The sequence below is a fragment of the Pteropus alecto genome, unplaced genomic scaffold (genome assembly GCF_000325575.1).
Source record: "Pteropus alecto unplaced genomic scaffold, ASM32557v1 scaffold123, whole genome shotgun sequence".
In the NCBI taxonomy this organism is placed as follows: Eukaryota; Metazoa; Chordata; class Mammalia; order Chiroptera; family Pteropodidae; genus Pteropus; species Pteropus alecto.
In genome coordinates this window covers 7,395,415-7,422,002 of record NW_006433950.1, presented here as the reverse complement: position 1 = coordinate 7,422,002, position 26,588 = coordinate 7,395,415, and the positions used below count along the sequence as shown (strand labels likewise).

The window sequence follows — 26,588 nt, the reverse complement described above, 5'->3', positions numbered from 1 at the left end:
CCGCGTGTGGGGTACCCGCGGGGCCTGGAGGGATCGGGAGCCCCGGGAGGCCCTCTTTCGCACTTCGTACACCCCCAGCCCAGGCTCACACGCGCCCCGACGCGCCGTGCCTACCCCGGGGCGCCTCTAGGACCGATGCCCCGGAGATCACCCTGGCACCCTCTCACCTCGAGAGTCCCTGTTGCGGTCCATGCTAGCACACTCGCCATGCGCCGGTGTTCAGAGCCCACTCCAACGCCCCTCCATCCCCCCAGGTGGTCACCAGAGGCCCCTCACAGAAAGTCTCGCATGAGCCACGGTCTGACTTCTGTCGACTCTCTTGGATGTGCCTAGGGCGCTAGGTGTCCTCGGGCTCTGCGTACCTCTCTGTCTTTGCAAGGACAGTGCCCCCGCCCTCCAGAGGACCCAGCCTCAGGCAAAGTCCACTCTTGGCTAACCTTCTGCCGAGCTCCCTGCGGCTCCGCGTGGCTGCACCCCAGAACACCCATGGTCTAATCGAGAGGGCACATCTATTTCAACGCACACACTTAGGCATGGCCCTGTGGGCCCCCGTGCCGGAGCCGGGCGCTTCTGGCTTACGCTGGGTGACCCGCCGGGTTCCGGCGGGTTTGACGGGCCTCGCGGGCGGAGGTTCAGCGCCCAGCGCTGGGAGGAGTGACTTGTGGGAAGCCAGGGGTAAGACTCCTATGTCTTTGAGACCCTCTGAAGACCCCAGCTGAGGCAGACCGTTGAGAACACCCCACTTCCCCTCTACACATACTCGTTACAGACTTGGAGCGGGGAGGTCAGCTTTCTTCCCCTAGTATCCTCTGGTGCGAGTCAGGAATATGCCCCTGTGAGAAGCTTTCCCCCAGCCGAGGGCCTGGGCCATTTTGAGAGGACTAGGGGGACTCGGAGGTGGGCGAGGGTCCATTTTCCTTCAGGGCCCCTCCTGCCGTCCTGTGACTGCTGTGTCCTAGCAAGGCTGCCAGGCTCGGGCTGGAAGGCTGGGTCGCTGCGCCCACCTCCCACCCCCAGCCCAGGTGGGGGCCTGCCTCCCGGGTCAGTGATACCTCTGTTTCCGAATTACTCCGTTCTTCCCTGTGAGCCCCCCTCCCCCACCCTAGCCTCAGATGCCCTTGGAGAGGTTTGTTTAAAATGTAGATTCTTGGTCCCCACCTCCGGAAAAGATGTGGAACTGGAATTTGAATCTCAGGAAGTGCAGCCCAGAAAGCTATATTTTTAATTCTGCAAGAATTGTTTCGGAGATGGCGGGTAGGGTCGGGGTTCGGTAGGAAGCTGACAGGTAGGGAGAGCCTGTGTGGAGCTGGGCACTGTGCCAGGCTCCGGTGGTTGTGAATGGCACGACAGCCCAGGAGGGAAGCCCGGGCCCCAGCCGTGTGAACGGGCAGAAGAGAGGGAGATCAGTTCTAAGTCCAGGAGGGTTCATGGAGGAGAGGTGACTTTTGAGCAGGGACTTGACAGAAATCTGAGGCGGAGGTAGGGGAAGGGTGTTCAAAGGGCAGGAAGTTGTATGAGCCAGTTTGGGGAGGGGAGAAGGGAGAGGAAGGGGAGGGACGGTGGCCAACGGGGTGTTGAAACTGGACTTGAAGCATTTGTTTCTGGGGTGGCCAGAAACTGAGCGCACCTTGAGTACCTTTTGAGAGAGGTGGTGACCGTGTTCCACCGGCAGCCTTGGGAGGTTTTGGACCAGCGGAGAGATCTCTACTGGGCCAAGTGATGTAGCGCTGGGGTGGACCCTGGGGTCGGCTCCTGGTAGACGGGTCCGGAACCTCCAGCTCCTTTTGCATGTGAACAGTGAGAATTGGAGTAAGGGGAGTATCCTGCTGTGCCTGCAGGGACCTCGGTGACTTCCTGTGTCTCTGGTTTAGGGGTCCCAGTGGGCTCAGCGGCCCAGTCCCGAGCATTTAGGTCCCACTGCACAGATGCGGACACACATCCAGACTCCCAGGGCCTGGTTGTGGGTGAGGTGGTCCTCCTCTGCACTCCCAGCGGTGCTTTTGTGGCTGAGGTTCTAGCGGAAGGACCAAGGTCTCCCATCAGACTTCTGAAGGGCTGCACCTTTTAGCGCATTCACGTCTGCTTCTGGAAGCTGCTTCTTGAGTTGTTTCTCTGGCAACGGACAGTTCCACTGGGTCTGAGACAGCGGGGTTCACACAGCGGGGTTCACTCAACGGGTACCAACATCTGCTGGGAAGCCACAGCTCCCACCAGTCAGGTCCCCACTAGGCTCCAGGCCCTTTGCCAAGGGCTTTATATCTTCTTTTTCCTCCCTATTTTACAGGTGAGGAAACTGAGGCTCAGAGGTCAGTTCTTTGCCGAAGATCTCATGGCCCTCTGCCACAGGGGACCTAAGCCCTGAGCGGCCTGACTTTTCTGGCCTGTGCTCTTATGATCATGCTCAGCTTTGCTCCTCTGGGGCACAGGGTCTGGTGCTGTTGAGGGGAGTGATGGAGACCTCCGGTCCAGAGCCTGCTCTCCAGGAGCTCTTGATCTGTGAGAGAGGTGCCCAGAGGGTGTGCTTTTCATGGGGGGATCAAGGAAGGCTGCATGGAGGAGGTGGTAAATGGGAAGATGAAAGCTAATTTTCTGTCAGACCCCTCTGTTTCCCAGAGTTTGGTGACGTGGTCCAGACGTGAGAAGAGGGGCCAGGGAGTGGGGCACAGGGCAGCTAGAAAGGCCTCAGCTCCTTGAGATGGGCTTTATGTCCAACATTACGCGTGTCCTGAAAAATCAACCTCAGTGTTTACAGATTTGTCATTCTGCCCTTTCCACCTACTTCCTGAAGGAATAGTAGATGGAATGTATTATATTAAGCCGCATAAGACAGAAGAATTAATTTATTTTTGAAAGTTGGTGTGTTGGGGGGGATTGACTTAACTAAAAAGATCGTTATAGCATGAAGTTGTAGCAATTTTGAGGCAGTTGATTCTTTGCTGAGCTTCCTAGCAGCCTAGGCAAAAAGGAAAACATGAATTTATGTAAATAGCATCTTTAAAAAAGGAAGCAGGCAAGTTCGATCTAGAGGCAACTCTTTTGGTTGTAATAACCCAGAGACTTTAATGCTGCAGACCGTTGGGTAGCTAGTGGAGTAGAGGAATGTTCTGGAAGCTGTGGTTAACTTGTGCCTATGGCTGGTCCGAAAGCCTTTATAGAATTAGTATGAAATGAATGCTGTTAAGTGCCCGTGTTTCTTATTTTTTAAATCTTCCCCAAGTCTTGAGGAGAAGGACGATCTTACCTGGGTTTCCTGGTGAGGCAGCAGGCTCAGAGAGGGAGAGAAACTTGCCCAAGGTCATAGGGTAGAGTGGCAGAGCTGGGATTTGCACTCGGATGTGAGAATTAAGAGCCTGGCTCTAGCTTCCTGTTTTTATTACTATTATTATTATTATTATTTGTTGTTGTTGTTGTTGTTGTTGCTTTTTGTTTTGTTTTGTTTTGGGTGGGAGGTGGGAGTTCCTAGGTACTTTGGAGGGGAAGAGAGGGACTTCAGGAAGGGAAGACTTATCAGGAGTCAGGCCGCTAGGGGAGGCTTCCTGACAGAAGTGGGCTCTGAAATGTCTCGAAGGGGGCAGAACTAAGGAGGATCAGAACCAGACCATAGCTTGGGCGGTTTTTTTTGCCCAGGATGTAGGAGCTAGCCATCGGAATGTCCTGTGATAACAGGGCCATTGCCTTTGGCACCTTCTTTTCTTCTTGTCCTGCCTCCTGGGTTGGTTTGCAGGTAAGTAAACAGATCAGAAGTCTCACCTGCCATTAGAACACAATGATCCGGCCTGTGGTGGTGCTAAGAGTTTTGGTGGGAGCACAGGCCTGGAAGCAGAAAGCCTTGGGTTCAAATCCTGGCTCTGCCCCTTCCTGGTTGTGTGATCTTGAATAGATTCCCTAATTTCCCTGAGCCTCAGTTTCCTTGTCTGTAAAATGGTGATGGTGGGATTATGAGGACTATGGAAGACAAAGCCTGCAGGGCACTTATGTTGGAATGCAGGGCACTTAGAATTCACAGGTGTCATAGAGTCCTAGGGCGTTTATGCTTGTTCCTAGAGTTCCTGTGGTGCATGCTGAACATGAACTTGCAAGCTTCCAGGGACAGGAAGTTCAGTCCCTCCCAAGGCGGCCTACTCCATCCTAGTGCACTCGGGAGTGTTAGAAAACTCTTCCTCGAGGTGCTCCTAGCTCTGCCTTCAGCCCCAGCAGGCAAGCCAGGAATGGGGCAGGGCCTTGAAGGTCAGCTCTGACCTCCAGGAAGAAGCTGCTTAGGTGAGGTTGTTGGGGTCTAAGAAGTACGAGCAGAGCTTGGTCCTGTTGGGATTGAATTGTTGGGGTCTCCTAGTGCTTTCCTTAGCTCTGAGATCTGTGGGTTCAGTCTCTACGTGCAGCATTCCAAGCCCTGCATGCTCACGGGCTTCCTCCAACACGGAGCAAACCAGTGCCTTGTACTGTTAGCTCCGCCCACACTCCCCACTGTGACAGAGAGGGTGTTGAGTATTTGGAATTAAACTGTAATTGTGTAATAAATATATGAACACATTCTCCTTAAAAAAAAGAAAAACCTGTTACAGATAAGGCTAAACTTATTCTTGGATCACCAACCCCTCTCCCCAAGGGGACCACTGTTTCGGGGTGTTTCCAGTTCTTTGTCCGATGCATTTTTAAAAACATAGATGATTTTATTCTGTATCCTTTGTTCCAGAAGTTGCTTTTCTCCCCCTCAGGGCCCCTGCAGTCTCTTCATGTCATACAGAGCTGTCTCCCCCCTTTTAAAGTCTTTCAGGGTAGTCCACGATGTCACAGTGGCCTCAGCTCTTTAGTCATTTCTCTACCGATGGACCCATTTTTAAAAATTGTTTTATTGTTTGAAAAAAATTATACAGACATATAGCAAAACAGCCAAACAGTACAAAGGGTTATCAATAAAAAGAGACTCTTTCTTATCCCTGACCAGTCCTGTGAGGCGGCCATCATAATGTGTGCAGGGCTCCAGGGCCAGTCGATGCATAATTCTACACAGAACACCTATCCTCACTTAAAAAAAAAAAAAAGGGGGAGCACTGCATGCTCGTGCCCTGCATGCTCGTGCCCTGCCATGCCTTTTTCCCCCTTGGCAAAACACCTAAGATGTTCTGTATCAGTGCACATTGTGCTGTTTGTATCTTTTTTTAATCCTTTATTTACTTAATTTCTTTAATAGGTAATATATTTACAATGCTCTGGAATAAATAGAGTGAGAAAGAACACTGTGAAAAATCTGTCCCTTTTGGTTAGAGTTGTCCCACGCTTCCTAGTTTCCCAGATACCATTTCGAGTTTCTTAAAGGAGATGCGTGGAAATGTGCAGATAGGTGCCCACCTCTCCCCATTTTACCCTGGGGATATAGTCTGTCCGAGTCCTTCTGTATCTTTTCTTTTTCACTTAAACATGTGCCTTGGCGGCCCTTGGCTCTTGATGTGTGGAGCGAGACGGCTTCTGTAGCATCCCACTGTGCAACCGTGGTGTGATTTGTGTGGCCCGCCCCTTCATTGGCAGACACTTGGGGTTTCCACTCTGGCCGCTGCCAGCCACCCAGTGCATCTGTACTGTACTGTACAGAAGTGGGACCGCTGGGTTGGGTATGTGAGTTTGTAATTTTGGTAGAGATTGCCAAATGCCCTCTGTAGGGTTCATATCCGTCCTCCTAAGTGTATTACCAGGTACAGTGCCTGTCCCCACAGTCCGATGGGTGAAATGGCAGGTGGATGTAGCATTGTTTTGTACTTCTTTTATGAGTGAGGTTTAAAAATGTTTAAGATCTGTTTGTATTTCCTTGTCTGTATTCTTTCCCCGTTCTACTGAGTTGATGGTCTTTGTCTTATCAATTGTAGGAGCTCTAGATAATTTGCAAATATTTTTTTCCTAGTTCGTTTTTTGACTTTGCTCATGGTGGTTTTTTTGTTTTGTTTTGCCATACAGACTTGTTTTTATGTTGCTCAATTTTTTGTTTTCTTTCTTTTTCCGTTTTTCTTTCTGGCTTCTGGAAATCGATTCAAAGTTAGGACTTTCCCACTCCTAGGTAATAAAGAAATTCTGCTATGTAGAACTTGGAAAGTGTCAGTCATACCCCTGAAAGACACTACTAGAGAGGACAGTCTCATTTTGCTGCTAAAGTATCTTTAGCACCTTCCCATCCCTCACCGCCCTATTTTAAATAGGGAGCTCTGGACCCTAGGAGACAACTGTATCTATCTAGGATGTAGCAACACTGTTATACATTCGTTCTACTTAATTTTATAGTTAGCTTCTATTGTGGTAGATGATGCAGGTTTCCCACTTTTTAGTGATATAAAAATTTCCTTTTAAAATAATTAACTAATTTGTGTGTGATATATACATTCATCAGTGAGAACTAGTTAAATATGATACATTTCTACAATAGCCTGTTATGCAGTTAGTAAAAAGATACCCTTAAAGAAAATAATAGGGCAGCCCTATATAGACATTCTCCAGGCTATGTGGTTAAGCGGAAAAAACAAAGTACAAAACTGTATGTGTAGAACACTATTATTTGTATGGGAGAAATGCACACGGACTATATGCAGACACACCTGTCTGAAGCGTGTGTACATGTGTGTGTAGACAGTCTCTGGAGAGGCACGTAAGCAGCCACTCTTAGTTGTCCCTGGGGAAGAAATTGAGTATCTGGGGACGAGGGAGATGTGTTAAAAACACCATTTTGTTATGTACCATGTCACATATATTATGAGTTTAAAAAATAAATAACTTTTCAAAAAATCTTTCAAATAAATGAAAATATTGAGTAAAAAATAGTTCATGTAGTTTGTGGGTACTGCAAAAGCTATGAAGGTAGCACTTGAAGGTCCCTCAGGCCCTGGGAGGGGAAGACACCTTCCCAGGATCACACAGCTGCAAGCAATAGCCGTGAATTCAGTGTTACTGGCTAGGTGACCTTGGGCAGTTTTCTTTACCATCTGTAAGTGGAATGAGGACATGGCTCACAGCAGGGCTGACAGAGGTAAGGGCTGTAAAGCTGTCCCCATGCAATGGGTGGTTGCTGTTTCTGTACGAGTGGCAGAGCCAAGCATTGGTCACTCCTTGTCACTGATAAGTTGTTTGTGGTGGCATTCAGGGAGGTCCAGGCCCTGATGTCCTGCTCAGAGATTGGAAAACCTGCATCATCTACCCCATAGCGAGTTGGAATGTGAGTGTGCGGAGGAGAGCCTGTTTTTCTTGGCAGCCCAGTGAACCTAGCCCTGGATACTAACAGGGTTGGGTTAGTCCAAGAGGGAGAGGCCGGGGTGGCACTCCAGGGTATCATAGAGGGCAAGGAAGGCAAAGGCTGCAGAGCAGGCGAGGCCCAGAGCCTGTTCTGGGACATTCCAGCTTCAGTAGGAGTGTGTGTGTGTGTGGGGGGGGGGGGGACGGGGGGAGTGTCAGACAACAGATAATCTGCCACCCTGTGTAAGGTTACCCAGCCGGGGTCACCTATCCCTCCTTGTAGTTAATATGGGATGGGGCTTGCTCAGGGTCACCCAAAACATTAGTGCTGGAGTCAGGACTAGAGCCAGTGTCTCAGGAAGAAGTCGGATAATAGAGAAGACCCTCACATTAGGCAGAAGCCAGGCCTCACAGCGCCGTGAGGGTCCGAATGCTCCCAATAGTCACCTCTCTCTGGAGGGTTGATGGCAGGATGGGGACCTGTCTGCATGCTGAGAATATGAGTTTCCGTCATCCTGTCCACCCAGGGTTCTGGGCTGGCCCTGCCTCTCTCTGATCTGGCCTCCAGGACAGCGATGCTCCCACCACACAGTCAGTCACGGCCTCGGGCCCGGTCCAGATCTTCCCAGAGCCTCGGTTTCCTCATCTGTGAAATGGGGCAAGTGCTCTGCATGGAGAGAGCTGGGCTCAGGGAGGAAGGCTGAGGGGGCTGGGGCTGGATGTGACTGGGGGCTTTACAAGAGGGCCAAGGTCTTCCTGGGAGGGCTCTGTATGGCTATAAGGGTCTCGGTGCTGGGAGGCACAGGTAGGCTTTCTGGGGTGGGCCAGGAGACCCCTGAGGGAGTGAGGGAAGAAGGGAAGGAGGGCAGGCAGGTGAGGTCTGAATTTCTGAAAACTCAGGAGCATTGCCACTTGCCCTGGGAGCCAGGGAGAGCCTTGGGGATGTAACTCAAGGGGCCCCCACCAGCCTTTATATACCTGGGGGTGGTTTGCGGGGGAACTGCTTGGTCTCCGGGAACTCAGGTGGGGAGTGGGGGTGAGCAGGATGCAGTTTGAGCTTTGCATTGGGAATATTTTTCTAAAACCCTTAGGTAGGGAGCCCCCAAAGGAGCAATGGGGGCAACGGGCTCCATGACATGAGGCATGCACGCAGGGGCTGGAGGGGCTGGAGGGGCTGGAGGATGTCGTTCGGGACCTCTAGGGGTGTCTGGGCCATTGGGTAGGTATGTAGGAACCTCTTCTTCCATCTCTGTGATTTAGAAAAATCTCCGAGCCTTGGGACTCAGAAATGACAGGTAATGTGATAAAGGCCTCATTCAGAAAGCCCTGGAGGTGATCTGTTGTCATTCTCCCTGTGACAGCCTGGGCTGGGAGCTGCTGCGCCTGGCCAGACAGAGCGGCCCTCGGGAGAGTTTGTTCAGTGACTGAGGGACTGGATTTGGTAGCTCACATGCCCACTTTTCAGATAAGGAAAGGGAGGCTCGGGAGAGCAGACGATGCCGGGGCAGGCTGGGCAGTGGCTCGGGCAGGGTTCTCATCTACTCTCGCCCCTCCCGCAGAGCTGGCGAGTGATGCCCCCAGGCTTCTGGAAAGCCCAGAGTGTGTAGCACGGGAATTCCAAGAAGCTTTCCCCACAAGCCCGACCCTCTCTGCACAGGGAGCGGGTGGCATGCGACACCGTGACCAGCCCAGGCGCCTGGAGCCTCTGTCCCCTGTGCCTTTGTCTCCTGTGACACAATAGGTGGCTTTTTGTCCTCATAAAGTCCCTTTCACTGTCGGGAGAAGGGCCAGGGCGGGGTTGGAGGCTGGGCTTGCTCAGCCAAGTTCTGAGTGTCCCCAACGGCCTAGCCGTGTCCCTGTGAGAGGAAAGCCCGGGAAGGGTTCACGTCATCGGCCTGGGCCTCAGTTTCTTGGATGGTGCACGGGGGAAAAGGGAGCCCCTGGGTGTGATGGGTGGGCCCTGCCCTCGTATTTTTTCTAAAACATTTGGTTTGGTTTTCAACTTTTAAAGAGCTAAAGATCTCACGTAGAAATTCAAATTTCTAGTGTCTCTTTTTGAAAAGTTAGAAGTTCTGGCTGCTTCGGCCTGTGTCCACCCCTCCCCACCCCCCCACCCCCGCTACCAGACACCAACAGGACACTCCCAGCTCCACAGAGGCCACCTGGCCCACCTTAGTCATTTCTGTGACCTGCCTGCCTGGTGGGTGCTGAGTTTGAAAGCTCGGTAGCAGCCTCCAGGCTCCGAGGTGCTGTCCCTCCCTCTGGGGTTGTCCCTTCCCAACACCCTGTCGTCTAACAGCCGTCATGGCCACTCACGATGCGATGGCTTTTAACTTTTCCTTCACATCATTTTATCTGCACGACACACCTGGGAGGGGCCCAGGATAGGCGAACTCTCCCCAGCAAGTCAGATGAAGGAACAGCAGAAAGGTTAGTCGACTCCCCCAACACCACATGGTGCATCTACAAGGTTCCGACCCAGCCCGGGAAATGGGGAGGATTGAAAGGAGGCTTGGGGTGACCGTCCTTGGCTGTGAGAGGAGTTAGCTTAGAGCTCGCGGGGTTGGTGGTCTTTCCCTGGCTTCGGGTCCCTGGACGAGGCCTGTACTGAGTGTCTGGCTTCCTTGGAGAACAGTGGATGTAGCCTCCCTGCTCCCACTATACAGAGAGGAAGACCGAGGCCTACAGGGGTAACGGGTTTCTGCCCGGACCGGAGGCAGCAGAAGTGCAGCTCCAGGAGGTGTCCTAGGGCTGGGCGGGTGGACTTCTGAGGACTTCTCCTTCCGATAAGCCCACATCTGCCTTATCTGAAAGATGGGTGAGGCCCGCACTGACATAGGGCCCTTATCTGCTGGGCCCTGGCTCCGGGCCTGGTGCTCAAGGTTAGATACATTCATTATCTCACCATGACCTCACACCCCTAGGAACTGCAGGCACTATTCAGACCTGAGGAAACCAGACACAGAGAATGGACTGGAAAACCTACATTCTAACTTCTCGGAGTGATAATGACGGTAGAACATGTTTTGAGTGTTAAGCCTCTGTTAGGTGCTGGTCTAAGTACCTTATCAATATGTCTTCATTAATATCTCAGAACTACCCCATGAGGTAGGCACACTTCAAAGTTGAGGGCACCGAGGCACAGAGAGGTTCGGCAACTTGCCCAAAGCCATGCAGCTAGTAAGTGGGCAGGACCAGAGCTTGAACCCAGAGAGTAAGTGAGTAGTAGGCCAAGCTTCCATCGGAACTGGTGCCGGCATCACAGTTAAGTCAGATCGTGACATCCACCCGCAGATGCAAAGAGTAGTAGCTAAGAAAGATATACATTCGTTTCCTAAAGCAGCCACAACAAAGTACCACAAACTGGGTGGCTTGAAACAGCAGAAACTCATCCTCGCACAGTTCTAGAGGCTAGAAGTCCAAAGTCAAGTTGTTAGCGAGGTCCAAAGTCAAGTTGTTAGCGAAGTCAATTCCTTCTGGAGACTCTGAAACAGTTCTAGAGGCTAGAAGTCCAAAGTCAAGTTGTTGGCGAAGTCAATTCCTTCTGGAGACTCTGAAGGAGCGTGTGTTCCATGCCCCTCTCCAAGCTTCTGGTGTTTGCCAGCAATCCTTGGCATACCTTGGTTTGAAGACACATCACTCCAATCTCTGCCTCCATCGTCACATGACATTAGCCCTGTGTCTGTCCAATTTCCCACTTATAAAGACACCAGTCACTAGATCAGGGCTTCCCTAATCGAGGATGCCTCTTGGTCTGGCATTTGTGACAATTCTCTCTCCTCTCTGATCCTGCAGGTGATTTTCAACAAAAATATCTGTTATCCAATTGTTTACAAATTCTTTTGGAGGTGCCAAGGTCCTGGGGCACGTAGGAACGTGTCCTTTTTCACAGTCCTTGTTTAAAAGAGAAAATCCCTATCCCCAAATTTTGAAGTTTTCAGGAAAAAAGAAAAAAAAAAGGCCTGTACCTTTGAGGTTCCCAGACAGTTCTCTTTGTTTATCTGTAGTGCTTGGCTAATGAGGCATTTCAGGGGCTTCGGAAAGTTTAGAACAGGTGAGGGGTTGAGGTTTGGTTCTGTGTGCGTGTGTGTGTGTGTGCGCGTGCGCGTGTGTGCGTGCGTGTGTCTAAGAGTAAGACACGCAGATGTATGCGTAGACACCTACAGAGAGAGGGTCCCAGATATAAAGGCACAGATTTGCTCCTCCCCACACAACTCCCTCCCTTCTCTCCCACCCCCCGCCTTTGCTCATATGTCCCCTTCCCGGTGAGATCTTTCTTGACCTCGTATCTAAAATTGCGAGTGACCCCACTTCCCGCGCTCCTTATCCCTTTTCGGCTGGATTTTCCCCCTCATGGCACTTACCCTGAGATCCACTGGAATTTCACTCGCATCCTGGGTTCCGAGCTGGCTCGCCCTGGCAGGGTGGCAGCTCCACGAGAGCAGGGCTTCTTGTCTGTTTCAGTCACACCGCAGTAGGTGCTCAACAGGTGTTTGTCGAATGCATAAGACAAGTCCTCGGGTCCCTTCTCCCCACGAGAGTACATGGGTCCACAGCCAGGAGGCCAGCAGCTCCCGCAGCTTTTGGAGACGAAGCCTGGGCCCAGCCTCCCCTGCAGCACCTCCCAGGCCAGGAGAGGGGTCAGCGAACGTGGGAGTGCCCTGTCCTGAGCTTGGTCTCCATGGGGCCCTGCGTGGGGGTCCTCCCTTCAGATTCTTGGGGCTGGGAGAGAGGAGACAGGGAAAAAAACAGTCGGTCTGGTTCAGACGGTGGAATGGACCTTCCTTGTTCTAGGGCAGAAACCGAGGCGGCCCCCTGGGGACAAGGCCAGGGCAGCAGAACAGTAGAGATCCCCACTGCTCATCCAGCAGCTTCAGCTCCCAGAGGCTGCGCTCGCTCATCTGGAAACGGGCTGGGCTGGAGGGCAGGGCAGGGACGGGGGAGCCTGGGTGCCCGTGGGGCCTGGCCCTCGGAGCCAGCTGGTTGTCCTCATTTTGCACGCATCACTGAGTAACTCTAGTGGCCTAGGTTCCAGAGAAGGACCGATCTGGGTTCAAATCCTGCTCTTTCCAGGTGACCATGAATGACCGCGGGCACATTTCCCTCTGAGCTTCTGTCTGGAAAATGGAGATGATAAATAGTGTGATGAGAGGGGTATGGGGGAATGGGTGAAATCAGAGGGGAGGTGCTTCCTTTAGGCCCGGCACACAGCTGGAGGGCATTAAGTGGTTACTGGGACTGAGTCTATGAGTGATAGCACTGATAACTGATACGTGCGCATTAGCGTAAACCTGAATTGGTCTTTTCTTGATTTTTAGTCCACTGCATTTTCTAATTTACTTTCAGAGAATTGGAACCAGGCAACACAGTGCATAGAGGCCTGCGAGGACCGCGTTAAGGAAAAAGAGAATCGTTTGTCATGTCCAGTTCTCACCTGGGAGGGTCCCAGGACATGCTGCTAAGAACAGTTACTTCCCCCAGCTCCGGAGGCTCTTGGCCCCCCGATGTGTCTGTTTCAGGCAGGGTGTCCTAAGGACGGGTGGTAAAGGGTGTGTGGGGTGGCCTGTGCTGAGACACCCTGGCTCTGGGTCCTCATTGGTAAGGGCTCTGTCCCCAGCTTGTGCGACTACTGGCAAGGCTCTGCTCCCTGGCCCACCTTGCCTGTCTGTAGAGTGGGTGCCATGGGCCACCGCCAGACTGTTTGTGGTGGTTAGAGGAGCAGATTCACTGATTTACACCTGCTTCCTCTTTTAGTCGCTAGCACCTGTGCAGGGCAGGGTTTCGACCCCCGTTTCATGGATAAGGACATTTAGACCTGTTAGCTCCTGAGCACATATTTACTGAGCAGGTACTGTGTGCTGTTGGGCACTGGGGATACAGCAGTGAACAAAACAGGGTTCCTCGGGGGTCCTGTATTTTAGTGGGCGGCCCTCGCCAGAGTCGGCCGGGTGAGCCGCACAGAGAGGGGAAGGTGCTTGCCCAGCGTCACACAGCACAGATAGGATTGAAACCCAGCTCGGGACTCCCAGGCCCAGGGCTCCGCCCCACCCCTTACCCATGGTGCAGCGGAAAGAGAAGCTACACCTTCCCCAGCCTCTTGTGAGGGAGGGGCAGGAAGAGGAGGGTCGGCAGAGGGGCTGTTGGATTCTGGGCCGCTCAGCTGAGGTCATTCTTGTCCAGACCCCACAGATAGGGGGATCGATACAGAAACTTCTCTTTGGTCTTGGTGGGGTGCTTTACATGGGGTGTCTGGCAGGCACCCAGCTCTGGCGATCTCTGGGTCATGAGCCCTTAAGTAAGTCTGGTCCTGGAGCTTGCGGTAGCACGTCAGCTGGGATGAGCTGCCAGCGGAACTTTTTGTCCCCCAAAACCAGCAGCCAGAGATTTTTGCTCTTGAATCACTCTTCTGTGATCTGACTGAGGGTTGGCACATCTCGGGCTGGTGACGGGCTTGCTGTGAGCCTTGGTGCCACACGCCTGGATGCCGCACAGGGGAAAGGAGAGCCTCTTTCTTTCTTCATCAGCAACGGAGCCTTTCTCCGAAGCCCCATGGTAGACCTACCCCGCCTCCCCTCAGTGACCAACTCGAGTCATGCCTGGCTGACCAGGGACTGCAGAGAATGCCCCTGGGGAGGAGGAGGACGGCCTGGCTTGGGGGATCTCGGCCAGCAAGGAAGGGGGTGGGAGAGGTGTGAGGGAGGCCAGGATGTGAGGTGCAGCTGTGGGCCTCCCGAGCTCCCTGCCTCAGCAGACCCTTTGCCAGGCCCACCCTGCCATGGTCCCCCAGGCGTCCCCACGAGGGCTGCGTAGAATCCTGTGGCCCAGAGGGCTGGGGCAGGTGCAGTGTACCCAGCTGGGAATAATAAAAGCAAATGCTTCTGTCATACGTACGTGAACTCCTGGGTCCTTAAGGCAGCCCGATGAGATCATTATGCTCATTTGACAGATGAGATGACCACAGCACAGAGAGGTTGTAGATTTGCACAAGGTCACTCAGTAAGGGGAGGGAGGTTTTAAAGCAGGCAGCCATTGCCAGAGTCCATGCCGTTAGTAGCTACACACACTGTCTGCCAGGGCCCACCCTACTACCTGGGAACAGGGTGACAGCTTGGCTTCTCTGAGGCTCGATTTCACCTGTAAGGCGGGGCAATTAGAATCAGAGAAGGTGGGGTGGAGAGGGCTTGGTGGGGCACCAGGTGGAGGTCACCCAGAGGACACAGGCTGCTCATTTTCCCACCTCTGGGAGTCTGTGCCTGTCTGTTCCTCAGGAACATGCTGGTGACTTCTTTCAGCAGCTTTTACTAAGCCCTTGGCAGGACCCGGTTCCTGTACTGGATGCTGGGACCCAGCTCTGAGTGAGACAGTCGTTCTGCCCTCGGGGAGCTCAGTCTGGGGAAGGAAACAATTCCAGTCCTGGGGGGCCGCAGGAGCACAGAAGAGGGTTCTGGAACCCGGACTGGAGGAGAGCGGATGGTGTCCTGGAGCATGAAACATTTCAGCTGAGACCTGAAAGAAGCTACCAGGCAAGGCCTTGCTTTGGTATACAGTGGTGTGCAGCAGGAGCTACATAAATATTTCTTGACTAAATGAGAAATGTATGTGTCTTGCAGAGGGAGCGTTATGGCAAAGGCCTCTGGTCTGTGGCCCTCAACTTGACTGATGCTGGGGGCTCTGTCTCACCCCTCCAGGTACTGGGGCTGCTGGTATGGGCCCTGATTGCCGACACCCCGTACCACCTGTACCCAGCCTATGGCTGGGTAATGTTCGTCGCTGTCTTCCTCTGGCTGGTGACAATCGTCGTCTTTGTCATCTACCTGTTTCAGCTGCACATGAAGTTGTACATGGTGCCCTGGCCGCTGGTGGTAAGTCTGGGTGGGGACATTGGAGGTGGTTCCAGGCCAAGCCCTCTGCCTCTGGGAGTAGCTGTGACAGTGTGACCTTCCCTAAGTGGGACGTGGCGGGGTGGGATTGGCTGCAGTCCTCACTGGCCCTCAGCAGGCCTGCAGAGCTGGGTGGGGGAGGGGCTGATGGCTTGGGTGTCCAACGTTTCTCAGCACTGGGAGCCTGAGCCAGGGAGGACACAGGCTTGCCTTTCTCCGGGGAAGTGAGCAGAAGTGTGCTGTTGGATGGAGAGACTGGAGGCCATTCGGAGTCGTGAAAATATTTTGCCTTTTTGGGGGGATGTCGGAGTTCGGACCTGTGTTGCAGAGGGTCTCTGATCCAGCTGGGCCCAGACAGACAGCCCTGGGCCTGGAGGCCGGGTCCAGTGTGTGCGGGACGGGCTCCGGCGCCACAGGGCTGGCCACCCGCTGCCTCCAGAGTGAGGCCCCTGCAGCCCCGGAGAGGGTGGCGTCCCAGGTTTACCCAGGTCAGTCTCCTCAGGACACAGGGCTGAGCGCGTCCGTAGGAAGTACCCGGGCCGGACACAGAGAAAGTGCTGGTTTTTTTTTCTCTGACCCGGAAAACCCCTGCAGCTGGGGTCTGAGGCTTTCAGTGAGCAGAGAGGAGAGAGAGGCACATGATTGTAAGACAAGCAAGGCTGGGACTAGGCAGCATTGTTTGGAATTCAATGACTTTTTACACTGAGGAAACGTGAGTCATCCTTAAGACAGAAGTGGTTTGTTAGATCTTGACATCACTCGCAGGAGCCAGGCGATGTTTGCGGCGGGCACTGGGCTTGGAGGGACGATCCCGGGGTGAGGAGGGGGTGGCCTGGCTCCCTGGCTGGGGTCCAGCCCCTGCCCCACGTCTCGAGAGATGGAGGGGCCTTGGTGCCCCTCAGCACAGCTCTAGCCCTGCCGTGGGTGGCAGGCGACTCCTTTCCCAGGCCGCGATGGCAGGGTGGTGTCTTACACTCCTGGACCTCTCAGCAGGGAGGGCTCGCCTGCATCTAGAGATGGCTGGATTGGGATTGCCAAATTGGGGTTTTTCTGGGATGGGGGGGCTGCACGCTCCCTTGCAGGGCAGGCAAGATATGTGACGTGGGAAGAGGGGGTTCAGGAGAGCCCAGCCTCCAGCTGCCTGTAGGAAGCCACCTCCGCTCAGTCCGCCGTCGTTGGTGGGGAAGCAGGCCCCCTGGTGCCAAATCTGATATTTTAAGATGTAAAGTTTTTATGAAATCTTCAGGTTTTCATATGAAACCTCATTTTAGAATGTTGGTAATTTAAAAAACAATCTATGGACTGAACCAAATATGTCCGAGGGCCACCAGTCTGCAGTTAACTGGCTTCAGGGGCCAGGCGGTGGGGAAGTGGCACCTGGGCCCAGTTTCGGCTGAGGGCCTTCCTCCGGGCCCAGCTCGGGCTCCTTCTGGGTCCTCACCCTGACATTTGATGTGGGACCTTGAGACTAGGATGTGGCCTTTTGGCAGACAGATTCCTCCCTCTGGGGCCAGAGAGGGATAGGAGACCCCCTCCTAGGGCTGGCCTCAGAGCCAGGTGTGGCAACGGCCAGGCCGGGATTTGGGGGTGTGTGGAGGGGGAAGCTGGGCTTGGCCCCGAGCCAGCAGGAGGAGCCCGGGGCTCTTCAGCTGCTGCACTCAGAGGTCTGCGCTGGACCTCCCGCCACCGGGAATGGGTTTCGCCTGCTGGGACTGTCGCTGCCCCTAACCAAGCCTTCCCACCATTTCCCCTCCCCTCAGCCTTGGGTGTGTTTACGCTCCCTGCTCAGAAGGCCTCAGACTGCTGCCTCCCAAGGCCCTTTTAGTGGGAAAGTCCAGTCCTCAAGCCCCAGCCCATTCTGGCTCCTAAGGGGTGTGCTGGTGGGAACCAGGGGGTTCCAGTTACTGGAAGTCTCATGTCTTAAGCCTGTTCCGCCCTCCCCCCGCCAGTTGATGATATTCAACGTGGGAGCCACCGTTCTCTACATCACAGCCTTCATCACCTGCTCTGCTGCGGTTGAGCCGACGTCTCTGAAGGGCACCAGGCCGTACAACCAGCGTGCAGCTGCCTCCGTGAGTATGGTTCCCGGGGCGCCCTTGGCAGTCACAGGGGACTGGCCAAAGCAAGGTCTGTGCCCCTGGACCCCCACTGCTCCAGGCAGCTGCCACCTCCTGAGTTCTCATCCTAATCTCAGCAGGTCTCAGAGGAGCCAGGCTTTCAGTCTTCCATGTTAACGGTAAAACCTTGAGGAAGTAGAATGCTTGGGAGACTCCTTGTGGTGGTGAATGGGTTTGGGGTTAACCGTTGAACTTTGCCGTAAATCAGATGTGGCACACTGATTTGGGGTCATGTACGTCCTTGGAAAATCTGTTTAAAAACTATTGCCCCACCCCCCACCTTCAAAGGGACACATGCAAAGACCTTTTGGTTTAGACCATTTTGGGGCATTCACAGGCTCTCCCATAGAGTCTAAACAGGCTGCACGTCAAATAGGCAGTGAACAGTGAACCAGGCCCCCCCCCCCAACACACACACGCCTGCCACATCTCATTCCACGAGGCCCTGTAGACATTTCCTCACAGGATGCTGAGTCCCCAATGAGGACAGGGGGTACCAGTCCCATCTGACAGGGAAGGAAACTGAGGCTCTGAGATGAAGCAACACCCTAGACGATTTCCGGGGCCAGGCAGGACCTAGACCAGGACTGGGTTCCTGCGCTCTTCCTGGTGAGGATGGTTTTGAAATAAGTGAACTCAGTTGACGGGATTGAGACATGGGGCTTCTGAATGCAGCCACAGGTACTAGTGTAGGGCACTTGTGAACTGATTCCAGAAAATTCCTAGGGTCGCTTTTGAATGTTCTTTTTAAAACGAAATCCCTGGAATGGGTCTCAAGCGGGTCCTACCTGTCGCTCGTTAGCACATTATCCAGTTGCCCTCATCACAGTCTAACATCCTTGCCTGTGTGGTTAACGGTTTCTCCCACTTGAATACAATGTCAGCCCCCCAACAATTAGATGTCAAATGAGTGTATGGTTAAGTAGCAGTTGGTGTGGCTGCCAGAGCGACTGGTCTCAGTTAATTGAGGGGCCCTAGGTTTCAGTGTCAGCCTGTCCCAAGCTGTACACGTGGTGCTTTTATTACTGTCACCACCCCTCCCTTGGGCCATGCTGCGGACGACTCAGTTTTGCTCTCTTCTCTTTCAGTTTTTTTCGTGTTTAGTGATGATTGCCTATGGAGTGAGTGCTTTCTTCAGCTTCCAGGCCTGGCGAGGAGTGGGCAGCAATGCAGCCACCAGTCAGATGGCTGGTGGCTACTCCTAAATGCCCGTGCCACGGCCTGCCTTGGGGCTGAAGGCTGCAGCTGGGTCACGGTGCAGGGTGGCCCCGCAAGCCCGAGGCCTGAGCCCGTGGAGTCAGCTCAGAAGGGACGACACTTGCTCTTCTGACCATCAGACGCAGGCCCAGCCGGCACTCCTGAGGAATCCGGACCTTCCTCTGACTGGCCCAAGTCGGCACGCACATGGGCTGGAGACAGGCCAGCGGCCGAGACTCCTTCCCACCCACGTTGTTCAGCAGCAGGTGACGGGGGAGGGAGGGGCTCCCTGCCTCTGCTTTGTCTTTAGAGGACTTCAATGACCAAGGCTGGGCCCAGCCTTCTCACCAGCACTAAATACACTAACAAGGACAGGACTCCAGACCTGCAGCCCCTGCCCCACCACAGAATAAGCCTAACAAGCAGCATGATTTTTTCTTTATTGTGGTCTTGGTTCCGGAGTGCCGAGTGGGCTTATGAAAGCATTCTGATCCCTTAAAACACTATTCCGACCTGACCCTCCCCCAAGCCAACATGTGGCTTGTAGGGAGACATTTCTGATGGCACGGTCTCCTTTCCTGCGTATCAAACACACCGGTTGTCCAAAGCAAACTGGTTTTAAGTGACTTCTCAGTGATGAAATCCCATCGGGGCTTCCCTCGCTTTCCCAAGCTCGTGTTTGTAATCGTCCCCTGGGAAAAGCTAACGCCGGTACCAACTGCTTTCTGACACTGTTGATTAGGCACATGGGACATGGAGGAGGGAGAATCAAGACCTTGCCTGGTGAGTTGTCCTGTGCTTGGTGGTGACTTTGTTGTTGTTTTTTTACACAAATAAAGATGGAAGAACTTATTTGAAAAGGTGCTGGAGAGTTGTGGTTGTGGATGGTTATAAACGCCAGGAAGCTGCAGGGTACAACAGGACAAAGGTTCCAAATGCCCACGATAGTGCAATTCCTGTTCTGGAGTCACTCAGCACCACCAGCCACTTCTGTGATCCGAGGTAGGCCCACGAACTTCCTGCCTGCTTCGCCTGGCACAGGCTCAGTTTACGTTGTTTTTGTCCTGGCATAAATTTAATAGCATCTCTTTTTATTCTCAAAAGGGTCCCAGCTTAACAATAAAGCATTTAGCATCCTAGCTTTAGGCAGGTGAAGTCATCTTGTTGAACTTAAGATTGATATGTCACCTGCCTTTAAATAAAGTTGGAAGTTCGGAGATCATATAATCATAGTGAGTGGCCATGCTTGATACATGGAGCTGGTAGAGATGGTAGGGGTGAGGGTCCTTTTAAAACTTATTTTTCTACCACTAGAGAAATATGCTCTGAATAATAAGCCAAAGGCATTTCTGGGTACCCCTTGGTCCTTTTTTGAAAACTGGGAACAATTAAAATGTAACTCGATTCAAACTGTTGTGGATGAGCTACCCCATTACCAAGGGATGGGGATTAAGTCGGATACCCATGCCCAGTTAGCCTGGGACAGGCCCAGCCTATGCCTGTTATCCTGGCATAAGTGTTAACAGAATTCCTTTTTATTCTCAAGTATCTCAGTTTGAATAGTAAATTAGTCATTCCAGGATTAAGCCATCGGAGTGTTTAGTTTTAAGGATCAACCCATTTTCTTTTGAAGTTTAGAAAAAAAACCAAAGGGCTAGGTAAGTCCTAGAGGTTTCCGACACCCTGATACAGAGCCTGCTTCAGCAGAGCCGTTAACAAGCTTAGTCAAACCACCACCTTCGGTTCTGGCCAGTGCCTCTCCCACCCAACCCTCAGGCCCTGCAGCCTGGGTGAATATCATGTTCCATGGGCGAGAAGAGCTTGGCAATAAGAGAATGCAACTGTCTCCTGAGGCTGGGCAAGCCGGGCCTGAGCCCCAGGTAGCACGTGATGACATAAGTTCCAGTGTGGATGGAGGGACAGATTTCTAGTTTGTTTTAAAAGAAATTGGAAGGCTTAATCTAATAATATTAAACCACAACAAGCTTGCCTGTTTCCTCCTCTGAGTGGAAAAGGATGAAAAGAATTGTTTGCCTTCTCATTCTTTTTTCATAATTTCATTTCTGGACTTGTCCACCTGACCTTTCTCAACCTGGTGGACCAACCAATGAGTCTTCATCGAGTGCTTCCGATATGCCCGGCCTGAACTGGGCAGTCCCACTGATAAAAAGAATAAGGGGAGAAAGCAAGCCCAGGAGAAGGAGCATTTCAAAAGGCTGACTCTGAGAGCCTTCGGCTTGAAAGACCAAAGCAGTACTAACGCGATGGCGGCGGCTGTAGCAAAGATGACTTGTTTAGAGTCATGATTTTTACAAAACACCTCAAATTTTACTCGTAATACAAAAAGTGTTTAATGAGCGCCACATCAGTACAGAAATCACAGCCTATACAGCTCTTTACAATCAGAATAGCCAATGAAAAATGAGTAGATTCTTCACTTAAAAAAAAAAAATCTTAAGGTACGCACTGGGAATCGAACTACTATGTTTTTCCTTCTTTCTAGAGATGTGATGTCCCTGTTTTCTGGTCGATAATGTTCTGTCAAACACTGTACTAAGCCAGTATTTTAAATCAAAGCAGACAGATGACCAGGAAAACCCCACCTTGGTAGGAAGTGTCTGACAGGATGAAGGACCTGCAGAGCCCCAACCCCGACAGAAAACCTAACGAACTAGTTTGTACAGAAAGGGTTTTAAGCAAAACGGCATAAACACTTAACATGCTCTAAGACAAGGATACCATTCATCTCCTTCCGGGCCGAGCGCACACTCACTGGTGCCCGGGAAAACGGGAACGCCAACAGAGAGAGCGTTTTTGCTTTCACAGCACTAACAACTAAAAAGCACACAGCATATAATACTTTGATCTTTAAGTGGGTAATCGTGGAAATTCCAAGATTATATCCACTGAGTTAGCCTGAGTATTCATCTATAAAAATATTTTTTCAAAAACGTTTAAAGAGGGTTCTAGAAACAGGGACTACTACATTAGGACCAGCAGAAGATAGGGTGATACAAGGACTGCAAATGTCAGACTAGGAACTGATGTTCACACGTAGCTTTCAGGTAAAGGACGTCTCTCTCAGTTGATTCCTACAGCCCGGACGAGCTGTGGTGACAGGAGCGCTGGAAATATCGACAGGCAGCTGGCTTGAGTGACATCCTAGATGAAGATTCCCCAACAGTCAAAAACACCACTGAGGCTGAAGGACCGAAACTGAGACATGGAAAAAGCTGGGAGTGCACAGAAACATTCATGCAAAGCCCGCTGGGACCAAGGGCTGGTGCTGGGTGCGGACACACCGATGCGTATGCTCGGGAGGGCCCCCCAGGTGGAATGCTGGCTGGGGGCTTGCTCCAGCCCAGCCTAGCTCAGAGGCCCCTGAGAGGGGTGTCTGCTTGGGGAGGGGTACTAGGGTTACTGAACACAAGGTTTTTCAGGAGAAACTGGCCCCGGGAGGGTCAGGTAATTTTTTTTTTGACCCATCAATACTTAACGTTAATGAAAAGTTGCAGAGCAGAGCTAGTCTTTCCAAGATGTATTTTTCCGTCATTAGCCGCAGCCTCTCCCAGGATCCTGGGCTGCCACAGTCCCGAGCACACTCACTGCCTGGGGGGAGCTAGCGCCGCACATTGTTCTGCGAGGCTGGCACAGAGGATGGTTTGCACAATGAAGTCACCACTAAACCACTGCTCAAGTCCAGTCCCCGGCCTTCTTTTTCCTACACAGGAAAAACAACAGCTTCAAGAGGCAAGGAATCGAAAAGAGGTCCTTTCCAGCTCAGAACCCTGGCCCTGGGAAGGAGGCTCCCAGGGTGAGTGGGACCGCCAGGGAGCACACACAGGAAGGGGAGATGACTTCCATTTTGCTCAGCATTGGCCCTGGTCACGCTTAAACAGTGCACCTCTCTTCACTGGAAAACATTTATTTTTCCTATTTAAGAGCCCGTATTATATGAAAGGCAAGGCAGAATTAGTTCCTAAGAGTCCCTGGGACCTGTTTCATCAAAACATGAGAATGTAATTCCTCAGTAAGGGAACCAGGTCCCAGCTGGGGGACAGCAGCTCACCTTTCTCACACCTGCTAGTTGCTACTGGCCAGTCTTACGGAGAGAAGCACAGGAGGTGGTTTGTTCAACAACAGTACTTGGAACTTTCTATGTGGTTCAATATGGCTAACTAAACAGCTAAGAGTGACTTACTGCTCTGTAGTCCAGAAACATTTCTTTAAAAGCCAGAAAATCCGTAAATGTGAGGAGCATGTCAAATATGTCACCAGCCACTTCATCTTTATGGTGCCTGCAGAAGAAAAGGATGCTGTTTCATGATAAATGATGGAACAGATTCTGTCTCTTCAAGATTTCATTCGAAGGTTTGGAGGGCCCTCCCACCTAGGACCTAACCGCTTAGTGCTCTAAGCCTTGATGTCCAAGCACTGAAAAAAAAAATGTCTTTTTTTTTTTTCAAACCGAAGCAGGAGGAAGCGCGACTTACTGTAGAGTCGTCGTGAAAGCTGCCATGTTAAATCCAGGAACGCGCTCCAGCAGCTGTTCTTCGATGTACTTTTCTACCAGAGAGATCTGGAAGTGAAAGGATCTGTCAGACCACACGCGCTTTAGGAAAACAAGACTTCTTTTCAGAAAGTTTGTCCTAAGAGCCTATTTTATGTGACAGGCTCTGTGTTGAGTGCTGGGGATAACAAAGAACCAAAACACAGCTCCTGTCCTGTTCTGGAGGAGCTGACCTGGCCCACCAAGGGAGAGAGGCACTGACAGGTAACTACACTGCTAAGAGGAATGCTCTCAGGTAGGCAGAGAGAGCAGCCAGGCTGCCACCCCCATGGCAGGAAGGAAGGAATGAAGTGGGGCTTTTCTTCCTACGCAGATGGAATCTGTGCAAATAGAACAGACACGAAAGCTTACAGTCCAATCGCAGGGGGCTTAGAAGCTGAGGCTTGGCTTTAGGAAACCTGCGCTGCCTATGCCAAGCTTCCATGTTAAGGAAAGAAAGTCCTGAACGCTCCAACCCGTTCTCAGACAGATGAGATCGTTCCAGGAGGCTCCGGGGCCTTCCGCAGAGTGGAAAGATCCCAGGGTCAAGAGTCGAGGTTTGGGGGTTCTAGTCTTGGTTCTGCCACCAATTAGTTAGTGATCTCGGTCTTGGTTTTCACTTTTACCTGACAGTCACACGTACCTGGCTGGATTAGGTGATAGAAAAAAAACTGTGAAAGCCAAAAGGTCCAAATGCCAAATATAAATGCAAGGTGTCCCCACAAAGGGCACCTGAAAGCAGGATTATGATAAAGCCACATATCTTTTAAAATAGAAGTTAACTCATCAAACATCTGGAAAACTGCCTCAAAAGCCTATTGGAAGAAAGCAACAGGAGATGAGAACTAAACCAGATTCTAATTACTATTCCTGGCAGGGTACTGGTGGGATTTTAAAAGTAAAGCAAATTTCAGAGATTAAAGAAATCCTAGTCTCTGGTATGAGAAATAGAAATTTACTTACGTATTCGTTAAAAATAGGTGTGTAGGTGAGTTTATTCTCTTCTGTGTCTTCAAACTCCTGGTAGTACTTGTCCATGAAATTTCTCTGTAATAACTGGAACTCGTCATCTGAACCACAATAGGAAAATTTATTTTTGAATGGAGACTAAAACCAATTCTGAGTTATAAATAGGCGGGAATTATATGTCAGAACTGGTTTCTCAATGGTCAGTCTCTAGGAGAGGAAAAGCTAAATGTATATCAGTGAAGTGTTAAATGTTGAAACAGACCAATCTGGTCTTTTTCTATTTTCCAAATTGTAATGCAATACACACAACATAAAATTTACCATTTTGATCACTGTTAAGTGTACAGTTTGATGGCATTAAGAACCTTCACATCATTGTGCAACCAACACCATCATCCAGTTTATTCTACACACACCCATACAGGGCGGCGTGGGAACTCCTTCACATTACCATAAAGGAATGAAATGGTTCTCTTATTTTAATATAATTTCAGCAGCAGTGATGGCAACAGTGCAGTGAAGAAATGTATGGGCTCTGACAGGGACTAGACTGCCAGGGTTCAAATCCTATCTCAGCCACTGAGAACTGTGTGACCTTGGGCATGTTACTTAATTTCTCTAAGCTCCGGTTTCTTTGACTGAAAAACGAGGATTATCATTGTACCTATTATATAGGATTGCGAGGTGTAATTTAGATGAATTACAAACATCTATGTACAGGGTTAAGGGTATGAATCTTTACTGGACCCAAAGGTACAAAAACTTGGTCAGTGATTTTCAGACTAAACTAGACTAAAAAACAATGTTAATAACACCAAATAACTGTTCTTTTCCTAATTCTCAGAAAACTTAAAATCAATAGACAAAACTTTCTCAAGTTTGTTTTTCTCTCCCACATACTTGTCTTAAACCTTTAGTGTGTTACTGCTTTTCAGTAGGACTTATGGATGCCAAAATGAACCCACAAACAGGAACTCATAATCTAGGACAATACAGAACCAGCTGAAAAGTATGACGACCTTGCTTTCTTCATGGACATTTGTGCTGTGGTTTATGTCACAAAACTATTACAACTAAAAACTAAAAAACGAAATTGTTCTTAGTCTCTGAAATAAAGTAGGTCAGTATTTCCTGAAGTTCTGCCAGGAGCCCCATCACTTCTGGGTTCACGATTACCTGAAAGTTCTTTCCCAACTCCTGAATCGACAGGTGTTAGTTGTTTTAAGGAGTCAATGGGTTGTCTGCCTCTAAGACAAACCACAGTAAAGCTTAATATTACATTGAGCTACATTAAAATTATATGCAGCTTGATGTTTTCCCTCTTTTAAAAACTAAATTGATTTCAATGTCCTTAAAAGCAAGGGTCTAAGAACTAAACAGTCCACAGGTCAGATTGTGGCAAGGACGCTTACCCATGATAATGTCCTCTAAGCATCCAACCACAGCATCGAATTCTGCATCAGAAGCGGAAGAGCTGAAAAATATGCCTGGATTAGGTGCTATTTCAAATAATTCGTTTTTAAAAAAATTTATGGATATTTTCAAACATGCACAAAAGAAAAAATACCAAAATTAACTACCTATCACTCAGTTTCAACAATTAAAATGATCATTGTCTAATCTAGCAATTCCAAACAGAATAAAACACACTGAACGCATCTGTGACATCAAAAACGAATGAAATGGTTCCATTTTCAGAAAATCTGATATGAAACAATTACAAAAAGGACAAATATAAGCAGCAAAGGGTCGCATGAGACATCTTAAGACTCCTCCGCATTTATTTCCCACGGGATCTACTCACCGCATCTTCACTATCACCCCACACCTATCTATCTGTGAGCGTGAAGCGGGCGCGGGCGAGATACCGGCCGGGGCTGGGGCGCAATTAGATCAGGAGCCCCTTGTGGTAGAGGGTTCTCTAACCCGTGGTCCGGCCTGGGCAGCTCAAACCCGCCAGGCTCTGCTGACGACTAAAGATTAGAGGCGGGGGGATTGTGATGGAGGCTTTGATAGATGCGCGACACCCGCCCCGCAGTCCCGGGCCTAAATCCAGCGGTCGCAGCAGCGGCGGAATCCACACCGGGGAATATGTGCTGAGCCTTGGCGGTCTCCCACCCCGCGAAGACTCCGGTTTCAAACGGCCAAGGCCGAGCGCCAGCGTGCCCCGGCCTCCAGGGCGTTGTCACTCACAAGGACAGCGCGAAGCTCTCTTCCTCTAAGGCGTCCATCGCCGCCGCCGCCGCCGCCGCCACCGCATCCACCCTGCGCGGACAAGCGGGCCCGTCGGCTTCCTACCCTGCCCGCGGCCCGGGCCCAGCCTCCGTTCCGCTCCGCAGAGCCCCAGCCGGCATCGGGGAGGTCTTGCCGCCGAGGCCACCGCCTTAGGTTCTCCGGCTGCAGCCACGCGCCGGCTGGGGATCCACACCCCGCCAGGCCTCGGCAAGAGCCGCTGCAGCCGCAGAGGCCCTGCGTCGATAACCGACCTCCCGGGGCCGCGCTCCGCCTCCCGTTACCATGGTCACTGCAACCCCTTCCACCGCCTCGCGGGTCCCGACAGCCAATGACAGACGCGCGTTGCCTGACGTGAGGGCGGGGCAAAAATAGAGAAAGGAAGTGAGGGAAAGGGCTAGCTGGTCGCGAAGGGAAGCTGGGCCTCGAAAA

At 51.5% G+C, this 26,588-nt stretch overlaps 2 protein-coding genes across 2 annotated transcripts in view; one reads left to right on the top strand and one right to left on the bottom strand.

Annotated features, from left to right (window-relative positions):
• Positions 1-20,858, top strand: part of PLLP (plasmolipin) — a 21,281-nt gene extending 423 nt beyond the window's left edge. The window contains exons 2-4 of the mRNA XM_025044601.1: positions 14,804-15,074; positions 17,042-17,164; positions 18,298-20,858. Of these exons, the coding sequence (XP_024900369.1) occupies positions 14,804-15,074; positions 17,042-17,164; positions 18,298-18,414 (511 nt within the window). The 3' untranslated portion in view covers positions 18,415-20,858. The remainder of the gene's footprint in view (positions 1-14,803; positions 15,075-17,041; positions 17,165-18,297) is intronic.
• ARL2BP (ADP ribosylation factor like GTPase 2 binding protein) lies at positions 20,733-26,434 on the bottom strand. Its single transcript, XM_006908783.3, has 6 exons — positions 26,118-26,434; positions 25,337-25,398; positions 23,919-24,025; positions 22,900-22,985; positions 22,608-22,704; positions 20,733-22,127 (listed from the first exon to the last, which is right to left on the bottom strand). Exons 1-6 carry the CDS (start codon positions 26,153-26,155, stop codon positions 22,026-22,028), a joined length of 492 nt encoding a protein of 163 aa, XP_006908845.1. The 5' UTR covers positions 26,156-26,434; the 3' UTR covers positions 20,733-22,025.
• Between the last annotated feature and the right edge of the window lie 154 nt (positions 26,435-26,588).